At 42.0% G+C, this 10,861-nt stretch overlaps 1 protein-coding gene across 1 annotated transcript in view; it reads left to right on the top strand.

Moving 5' to 3' along the window:
- The window catches only part of LOC146625084 (partitioning defective 3 homolog), a 359,232-nt gene that overhangs the window by 138,393 nt on the left and 209,978 nt on the right, over nt 1–10,861 (top strand). Inside the window, exon 5 of the mRNA XM_085362620.1 lies at nt 3,106–3,243. Coding sequence (XP_085218746.1) covers nt 3,106–3,243 — 138 coding nt within the window. The remainder of the gene's footprint in view (nt 1–3,105; nt 3,244–10,861) is intronic.

Below are 10,861 nucleotides of genomic sequence, written 5' to 3'. Positions count from 1 at the left end.
CATGGCGAGTTCAAAGTTATTATGACCAAGCCACTATAAATCAATAATTCCCTTAATAATGTTCAGCTGCCCAACTTGTAATGTTGTGTCCCATTTAGTTCTTGACTCCCATCTGCAGCAGTTCAGATGTTATCTGAATGTAGTGCATTTTAAGACACCATCCTGCCACAGACGCTTGAAATGGCATGGTGTGAAAAGTGACGAGCTAACAGCATGCTGTCATTTTTATTCAGCTGACAGAACCAGACTTTTTTCAACTACAAAGGGAGTCTTAGTCCTTGTAACCCTTAATCTATTTCTTGCACCAACTGCCATATATTCATTTCAAGTCTGTTTTTATGAAATTAACAGCATATGTTGTAAGAATGTGTTAGTCAGCATGTGTAGTATTTGTTCTTGGCACCATATTTTTGAAAAGGAACATCCTTCAGCATTGCCAAAAGCAACTTACTCATAACAAAGTCTCTTCACTGTCTAGGATCGTTTCCTTTTACAGACTAAAGCCAGCCACGTGTTCAATTCCCCAACTAGTCTGAAAACGGCTCAGTCAGACTCAGTTTTTCTGCTAAATCTCAACAATAAAAGTCAGTGAGAGTACTCAGTCATCGGCTAGCACTGTAAACTCATCACATCTGCCAATGACTTTACAATACTTGGTATTTAGGGTTATCTGCACTTAGCAAAATCACCCATAGGGATTAGACCTTTAATACCATCCGGCCCTGTATGCTTCAAGAAAAACTGAACAGGATGGAGGTGGACCCCTGCCTGGTGGCTTGGATCTCCGACTACCTCACCGACAGACCACAGTACGTCAGGCTGAAGGACATCACGTCTGACACAGTGGTCAGCAGCACAGGAGCACCACAGGGAACTGTGCTGTCCCCTCTTCTCTTCACCCTGTACACCTCTGACTTCTGCTACAACTCTGAATTATGCCATATTCAGAAGTTTGCAGACGACACAGCCATCATGGGGTGTATCTGGGATGATCAGGAAGAGGAGTACAGAAGTCTGGTGAGGAACTTTGTCGCATGGAGTCACACAAACCACCTGCAACTCAACACCTCAAAGACTAAGGAACTGGTTGTGGACTTCGGGAGGTCCAGAGAAGGTCCACTACCGGTTCAGATAGAGGGGGAGGAGGTGGAGGTGGTCAACAAGTACAAGTACCTCGGGCTGTGGGTGGACAATAAACTGGACTGGTCATGCAACACAGAGCACCTGTATAAAAAAGCCCAAAGCCGACTGTACTTCCTCAGGAGGCTGAGGTCTTTTAACATCTGCAGGAAGCTCCTGAGGATGTTTTACCAGTCGGTGGTTGCTGGAGTACTTTTCTATGCTGTGGTGTGCTGGGGGAGCAGCACAGCAAAGAAGGACTCATCCAGGCTGGAGAAACTGATCAGGAAGGCTAGCTCTGTGGTCGGCATGAAGCTGGACACTCTGGTGACAGTGGCAGAGAAAAGGACATTAAAGAAACTGCTGGACATTATGAACAATGCTGGGCATCCTCTGCACACGGCCATTAACAATCAGAAGAGTCTGTTCAGTGACAGGTTGCTTCTCCCAAAGACAAGAACTAACAGACTTAAAAACTCCTTTGTCCCACACGCCATCAGACTGTTTAACTCCTCCCTGGAGGGGAGAGGGAGGGGAAACAGGAGGACAAAGGAGGGGGGAACAACTAAGCTGTAGTGCCTCTTCACCTCACTGTACAATACCTTTTGTGCAATACTTTTGTAAATAGTCAACGGTGCAATAGACTCAATACTTGAAATGTGCAATTCACTTGTATTTTTATTTTTATTCCTATTTATTCTATTTATCCCCTTCGTATATTTTATTTATATTGTCTCTGTATTTATATATATGTGTGTGTGTGTGTGTGTGTGTGTGTGTGTGTGTGTGTGTGTGTGTGTGTGTGTGTGTGTGTGTGTGTATATATATATATATATATATAATATTCTGTAACTCTGTAACTTCTGTCGGTGCTGTGCTTTTTTGGAAATCGAATTTCCCAGAGGAACCCACCCGAGGGATTAATAAAGTTCTATCTAATCTAATCTAATCTAGACAGTCAGTTTGAGCCTCTCTGGTATCTGGCTTTCTCTACATTTTATGATCTGATGTGTCGTAAAACTCTGTGGAGGGGGGTCCTTTGTCGTGCCGTGTCTGAGGCTGCGATGGGTATCAGGGCTGTCTCTATACACAGGCCAGTTGTGCAGCTCAGTTTTATAATTCTGTTATGCCTTCATCAGGCCCCTTGCATGTCACATTCAACTGTAGCCAAACACTGCTGGCTCTCCCTCCCATTCTTTTAAGCTCCTTTGTTTTTGCGTTGTTTTGATATATTTGCTATTTTGTGATTTGTTAAGCAACTATGTGTTCTCTTTCAATTGTGATGTCTCATTAAAAATCCCCAAAATGTTTTTTTTTTCGCTCTTACTCTTTATATGCTGTTTTTGTGACTAATCAGACCATATATGGTTGCTTTTCTACTTGTTTGTCTTGGTGAATCACTTGGCTTTGATTTTTTTTTTTTTTTGGCCTGTCCCGTTTGGCTCTTTTGCCCTTGGCTTTGATTTTAATTATTGATTTGCTTTCTCTTCTATTCAAAAAAAACTTCACTCTTGACCTTCAGCTGCTGAGATTCCTAAGCCAAGGCTAGCAAGTGTGGAATATTATCTTTTGTGCCTGGGTGTGTTTTTTTTGCTTGTGGCCAGTGTAATATTTTATGCTCAAGTATGCTGATGTATGACATTACCTTGGCAGGAGCTTTGTGAAGTTGTTTTGGGGTTTTTTGTAATGATAAATCCTAGTTGGAGCTGTCTTGTTATTAAAAAGGTCCTCAAGCAGCTCAGGTGTGGCTGTAATGAAATATCAGGAGCAAGGGTTGAGTGAGAGTTAACTGAACCACAAAGATGGTACAGTCTTCAAAAATCAGGTTCGTCCTGGATTTTAGATAATTATGTACCAAATTTCTTTCTTCTTCTTTTTTTTTTTTAGAAAGAGTATTTATACGAGTGCATTAAAGACTTCTTCTGATAGCAGGACCACAGTGGTGTACAATTTTTAATGTCTCTGCCTTTTCCTCTTTCTTTGCAGGGCAGAGGAGCCCATGCCTACCGTAGTCTTCCTCGTGATGCGAGTGGCTGGTCCACTCAGTTCCAAAGAGAGATGACTCGATCTTCCCTTAGTGCCAACCATCCAATGGTAGATCGATGGCTCGATCGACAAGAACAGGTTTGTTGGTGGACAATTAAGGAAATTGGAGACTCTATGGTTTATTTGTGGTTTGCAGATAAACATCTTTATTGCTTGACCAGTTCATAGCAGCTTGTATTTTTCACCACAGCCACCACTGGTTGGTCTAAAATAAAACAAAACAAGTTGGTTCACTTGGTGATGTGTTGATACAAAACTGACCTGGCTTGGTACAAGAGGATCTGCAGATTCAGATATTTGGTGTATGTGCTTAGCAATCAGTGGTGTTGAGCTAAAATTTCAATATCTCTACTTGAATATTGCTTAGAGGCAATGACTTGGAAGGGTTTTTGAACTTTGGATAGTGGGCTTTCTTGCTGTAAATTGATCAATGGATACAAAATGTGTTGGTCTAGAAATTAAGCGGGCATACACTTGTTCTATATAGTACAAGCCTTCGGGTTTTTCAAAATGGAACTTGTTAAGGTTCAGTTACACTTCAGTAAAAATAAGACAGTGACCTCCTTGCAACTCAGAAAAAAACTGCGTTTGCCCTGTGATTGCAATAAATTTTTTCATATAAATATACCTATTGGGAGGCAACTGGTCTCCAAGGAGCCACGGTCCAGCTCAGTCTGACTGCAATCACCCTCGTACAAATTGTCAAAGTGTCAGGGCTCTGTGTGCAGGCGGATGAAGAGGAGGATCCAAATGCGAGACTCGGACACTGAATACAACTCAAAACCTCAGCTTTATTGCTGGCATGAAGACAAAACATGAAGTGAACACTGAATGCTGAGAACAGAAACACACAGGCATAATCTGATGGTACGACGCGACACTGAGCACAGGAAAACACAGGGCTAATATACACAGGGTGGTAATCAGGGAATGGGCAACAGGAGGGAGACACAGCTGGGAGAAATTGGACTAACGAGACAGGGAAGCAGTAGAACTGAACACACTCACATGAGACACAGACCTTCACAATAAAACAGGAAACAAGAAACCACTAAACAAAGACGCAGACAGAATATAAACACATGCAACTCAAACAATACATGAAACAACAAATCCTTAAACACGGATAAACAGAAACATGGAACTCTAATAATAATAATCATCATAGCATCAGAGAAACAAAGCAATCATTCAAAAATAAACCAAAACATAAGAACTCAAAATGCTGGGTCAAACCTGACCCAGAACCGTGACACAAACATTTACAAATAAATGCCATCTTACGTATAGACCCAAACAGGTTGGCAATGTATTGCAATCAAACTCTGAGTGAGTCTGTGCTGATGACCACAACTTCCCTGCGACGCATCCATTTGCAATAGAGGACTTGACTCAATCGGTTGCTAGCTATTCTGACTATATTTCTATTTAGAAGCAAGTGTGTGTCAGAAAAGATTCTGAATTTCTGCTTTAGATCTGTGAGTTTTGTGGAACTAGACTGCAATATATCTCCAACAGAGAGCAACAAATTTGTAATTTTCACGGATTTATCACAACTAATGACTGTATTATCACCAACAGATTGCATGAAATTGCCCCGATTTAGTCACAAACTGATAGCAGACAAACTCATTTTCACTTATGTTTTATCTCTGTCTTGACTCACCAGAGTCATACCATCTTTCTTTTAGTTCTTGCGTATGAACAAAATTCTACTGTAGAAACGTATACAGATAGAAATGGAAACTCCTCACCAGTTTCTTTGAGGCTGCACTTGTTTGAAGTGCTGGCTCTGGCTGCTGGCCTGGGGTCAGCATACGCCCAGCTTTAACGTCACTGGGTTGTTGGCTAGCTTTCGGCTAACTGCCCATCATGTAGATAACTGACAAACCTTTGTAATGCCAGTAACAAAGTAGCTGTGACATAATTACTGAATTTTGTATCGTAATGTGTTACATTACTGTGTTACAGAAAAGTGTAATGTGATTACAGTAATGTGGGGATTTGTTTTGTGGAGAGGAGAAGTTGAGGCTGTGTATCTCTGTAAAAAAGTAGCGGTACTCTAGTTTTCATGTCCACATTGAAATCCCGTTGCTCTAATTATACAGCAGATTATACACTAGTTATATATCCTATTAAGTAGGAGTATTATTTAATAACACTATTTTGCTGATGCATGATTTGGCATCAACTACACAGCGTTTCTTGATCATAGTTTACTCCTGTGTTTTCACAGTATGCATGATTCGTTATCTCTGACCACAGTGTAATGTCAGTCACAGCTGCGACTGATAACAGAGTTATTACAGTGACAGCGACTGCTCACTGCCCAATCCAATTTAGAACCAGGTCAATGACTGACATCAGACTTCTGTCCAATACTTTTTCATGAAGTAACAGTGTACAATGTTAGTCCTTGCAGGCTTGTCTCCTCGCCTCACACCCTCTTCGCTCTGTCGGCACTTTGTGATTGACTCACCCTGTGACTGGTCCCTCAACTCCTCAGTCTGTCAGAGGCGAAAATATATTCTCCCTTTAAAAGTTATTAAAAGTGACAGAGGGTCTCTGCAGGGAGGGTGGAAATGACCTTGGGAAGTGTCGAACACGCTGAGCTTGATGTGAAGAGGATTTCTCCCAGTTTGTCTGCCGGTCTGTACCTCAACTACCTGCTTTGATTCATGCAGATGGTGTTTAATCGGCCCATTAAAGAATAAAAAAAGAGCCGAGAAAGGGTGAGGAAAAAAGAGTGAGATGCTCGAATGACTATAAAGTCTTCCTTCTTTCTCTGTAGTCTCATTATGGTTGTGTTTGGAATTCTTTCTCTTACTAAACATTATGAGCACCTATTGAAAGCAGTGATGCTACAATCAAGCTATTGTAAAAATAGCTGAAGTTGAAAACATACTGTTTACCAAGAGGGCACGTATACATGCAAACAGCTCAAGAACAGGATTTTGTTCAAAATATGAAGCCTCCTAAATCCAAGATAAAGCTTTCAAGTTAATAGTTATCAACCAAGTATAGTGTAAATATAAAAAAAGAGATTATTATTTAAGAACATGAGCTATACTGGTGGAGTCGTGTAAATATTTCATGATTAACGGCAGGAGCGCCACGACACCCTCACCGTGGCTAATCCTCGGTGCCACCTGAGTGTTTATAATCTGACAGCCGTGCAACTAAGTTGAGTCACAAAGTGCAAATCCTCTCATTAGGGGTGACACAGTATAAGTTTCAAAGTCGCACCTTGTAGCCCAGTTGTTCCTTCCCTGCACTCGCTGTATCACAGTCTCGATCGCTGCCTTCCCTCCCACACGTGACGGTTCAATATTTTGTCTTCTTTGTGCGACGGGTGAGCAAAACAGCAGCATTGGATCGCGAGATAAAAATACACAGCGTGGGTTAATTAAAAAGAACTGTGATCAGTGCTAAAGCGTCGGCAGCGATAATGAGTGTACACACGCACATAAAAACACACAAACACGTACAGATATGCCAAGGTTTTTTGGTAAAAACACACCAATTAGCTGTTGTTTATCGTGGATTATTTATCTGCTGTGTTTTTATCGTTCTACTTTATGAGTTAAGATAAAAGTAAAACAAAGAAACCGAAGACCGGGCGTCATCCTCATTTCTTTCTTTTGACTGGAACAAAATACACACACGCAACTACTTTGTGTATTTATATGCGCATAGGTGTTCTAGCAGCGTCATTTCTTAACTTCATACAATAGCTTCAATTTGAAGTACTTATCTTTTAGTTGCGTGGTCGATGTGTGTGAAGCAGCTTGGCATGCTCTGGATAGTGAGTTCGCTTCACCATTCATATTTAAGCAAGCCTTCCCAGCTCATGCTATAAATTAAAAATGTAAAGTCAGGCTGAATAAAATAACACATTGACTCCTGTGCTTAAAATGCCAAGGAGGTGCACGGGGGAGTTAACTGGACAATCTGTGACTCTGGTATTCTCAAGCTGGATGAGTTTGAAGTTTAGCTGCAGGGGATCAACTATGGATTCAGGGTTGAATTCTCTTGAGATTTTATTTTACATCACTTCTCCCAGGTGCTTTGGTAAAATGTTTTGATTTGTGCTCGTTTTGGTGCTTTCGTGCGCTTCTTTTGTGCAGACTTTCAGCCTACGTACTAAGACAAGGACGGCTGGCCCATAGTTACATCAGGCAATTGTCCTATGTTTATCTAACAAGTCAATAAATTCACGTCAGTATCAAACGGTTCAATCTAAGACATCAGTAGCGTCTACCCCTAAATCTCTCACCACCCACACACACACACTCTGCCAAATGCGGCGTGGAGAAAAGCACGCTTTATCAGCCCATATACACCAAGGCCTTATGAGTTATTCTTCATATAAACAGCTGACATTAATGCTGGCCTATTATCCCACTGATGAATGTTAATGGGCTTTCCTGCTTAGCATTGCACACGCACACGCTCCCCCACATACACATTTTGATCTGGTTGAGTGGTTCTCCACTGTATTATTTTGCGGCCTTGATGATGGACCAGGGGCCATTATCATGAGCTGTAGCAGAGGCAGGACTGACATCAGCTGTCGATCACTGAAGGATTTAACCCAATCAAGGCTAACATGAAGAGAAGCAGATGTGTTTGAGCTATATTGGCAAAGCTCACAATTTGGGATTTCAGAGATAGTATTAGACAGAAACATTCTAATGTATAAATGCTAAATGTAGTGTTATTTAATCTACATATAAAAACACAAACAGCAAAACAATAAGCCTAATACACAGATCAGGCACAACATAATGACGACCTGCATAATTTTGTGTTGGTTTCCCTTTTGCCGCTAAAACCCTTTTGCTGCCTCTGTCAGTGCGCCCCAGAGCAGCTGTGGCTACAATGTAGCTTGCCATCACCAGTGTGTGAATGTGTGTGTGAATGGGTGGATGACTGAATGTAGTGTAAAGCACTTTGGTGTCCATAGGGACTAAGTAAAGCGTTATACAAATACAGGCCATTTACCATTTACCATAAAACAGCCCTGACCCATCGAGGCACGGACTCCACTAGATCCCTAAAGGTGTGCTGGGGTATCTGCACCAAGATGTTAGCAACAGTCCTGCAAGTTGAGAGGTGGGGCCTCCATGGATTGGACTTGTTTGTCCTGCAGAACCCACACATTCGTAATTGGACTGAGATTTGGGGAACTTGGAGGCCAAGTCAAAAGGGTGCATTATCCTGCTGAAAGAGGCCGCAGCCATCAAGCAGTACCGTTTCCATGAAAGGGTGTACATTGTCTGCACAAATGCTAGATAGCTGGCATGTGTCAAAGTAGCATCCACGTGGATGGCAGGACCCAAGGTTTCCCAGCACAACATTGCCCAAAGCATAACCCTGGCTTCGTCCATTCCGTCAGTTGCTTTCTTCCCATAGTGCATCCTGGTGCCAGGTGTTCCCCAGGTAAGGGATTCAGACATACCTGGCCATCCAACTGATGTAAAAGAAAACATGATCCATCAGACCAGGCCACCTTCTTGCATTGTGCTGTCTTCCAGTTCTGATTCTCATATGTGCATTGCTGGCAATTTCTTCAGTGTACAGGGGTCAGCATAGACACCCTGACTGGTCTGCAGCTATGCAGCTCCATACACACCTAACTGAGATGCTCTGTGTATTCTGACACCTTTCCATAAGAACCAACATTAAACATTTCTCTAATCTGAGCTACATTAGCTGTACAGTCTGTTGGATCGGACCACACAGACCAGCCTTCGGTCCCCACATGCATCACTGAGCTTTGGCCAACCATGACCTCTGGCTCACCGTTGTTCCATCCTTAAACAACTTTTAAGAGATACTGACTACTGCAGACTGGGAACACCCCACAAGAGCTGATGTTTTGGAGATACCCTGACCCAACTCTCTAGCCATCACAATGTGATTCATAATCCGTTTGCACAAATCCTCACAGTTGCCCATTTTACCTGCTACTAACATCAACATTGATGACAAAATGTTCACTTGCTCCCTAATATATCCCACCCAGTAACAGGTGCCATGATAAAGAGATAATCAGTGTTATTCACTTCACCTGTCATCGATCATAATGTTATGCCTGTTCAGTGTTATTTGAAAAGCATATTTTGATTTATTTGTTTGTGTACAGGCTCTAAAAATACTGTAAAGTCCATAACATATTGAAGTCAGACAGACAGACTCGGAGAAAGGCAACACAAAACCCCTAAAACATTACATAACAGCTTCCAAAGCATGTTTGGGTGAAAACAGTTCTGATCACACATCTTTGATCAAGCCTCCAACAGTCGGGCTCCCTCTCTTTCTCTCTGTGTTGTCTAAATGAGGCACCTTGTTTGGCGAGTTTTAAAAGAAACGCAAAGTGGCGAGGCGGCCAGCTAAATCCTCAAGCCAGCACGTTGAAAGGAGATGAGTCTGTTTAACTTCAAGGTGGAAGAAGAGAGCAAGCAGCAGCGCAAATCCTGCCTTTTTTCCCTTTAATGTTGTCACATCAAAGATCTCTCTCTGAACAAACACAGATTGGCATTTGCGACCGACCGACTCTATTGTTGTTTTTGCTCTTCTTTTCCCACTCTGTCACTAGTAGTTGTTGGCCGCTGAAAATAAGGCTCAGTGAATGCTCGTATTTGAACGAGTCTCCTGAGTAGCTTAAAAGAGATTGTCAGAGGTCTGCTTTCTGTTTTAGATTTAAAGTGTTTGAGTTGATCTCTGTTAGAGTCAAGTGCTTTACAAAGCTGCGGTAGGATTATTGTTGTTGCCCCACTCCGCATGATGCCATGATGGCAGTTAATGCGCCATTGTAAGAGACAAAACTGATATTTCCCTCTAAATACTAATTATTTGTTTAGCTTGTTGATTTTTTTCATTATACTGGAACGATACACCTTTATATAAGATCCATAATGAATCACTGATTTATTTAATCAAAGGATATTTCATTTCTTCCATTACAAATACAATAAACACAGCAGTGAAGGTTCTGAAGTGGCAGGTCTAAAATTCAGGAAAAACTCTTGGACACGTCAGTATGGAAGTTAGCATTTAATTTTTAGGGACTGCTGTTGGTGAGTGAACTTGGTAAGTTCTCCTGACTAGCTTCTTGGTAAAGCCCACACAGTCTGCAGACCCCGAGGCAAGCCACAGGCAATGTTAGAGCAGCTGAGCATGGAAAGAAAACACAGCAATAACCCCCAAACCCAGCCTGCCTAACACAGTCTTGCTGCCTGTGCCACCGTCTACCTCCACTTCTATCTGGTGGCTGTAACGTGCATTCGTGCTGTGTTCATTATGTTCAGTTAATACTGCAATGATGTTTGAGATGCAGCAGGGCATGTTTTCAATGTAAAACTCTGAACAAATAAAAAAAATAAGCCACATTCCAGAACAGTGCAGGAATCCTGGAAGAGTGTGCTCCTGGATTTGCCTCTTGAAAGACCAAGGAAGATGTAGACGGAATGAACCATGGTTTGTGTGAAGTCCGTAGACATGCACTTTGGTGTATGCACACATGCAACATGAACTCAGGATGTTTTGAACTAGTTGCTGACCGGTGGGTCTGACCAGTAGGTGCAGCTGTTTGTTCAGCTTTGGCTCCTAGCTCATTGAATCCTCAGGAAAAAAGACATTTTTGTGGCTTCCTACTTCTTCCTGCGCTCGTTCTCTATAATGTTTTGTTTAA

Source organism: Diplotaxodon limnothrissa, linkage group LG9 (genome assembly GCF_057381915.1).
Source record: "Diplotaxodon limnothrissa isolate DT_005_m linkage group LG9, D_limnothrissa_male_GT1.1, whole genome shotgun sequence".
Classification (NCBI taxonomy): domain Eukaryota; kingdom Metazoa; phylum Chordata; class Actinopteri; order Cichliformes; family Cichlidae; genus Diplotaxodon; species Diplotaxodon limnothrissa.
The sequence above is the reverse complement of the archived record's forward strand: the minus strand, read 5'-3'. Positions and strand labels throughout refer to the sequence as shown.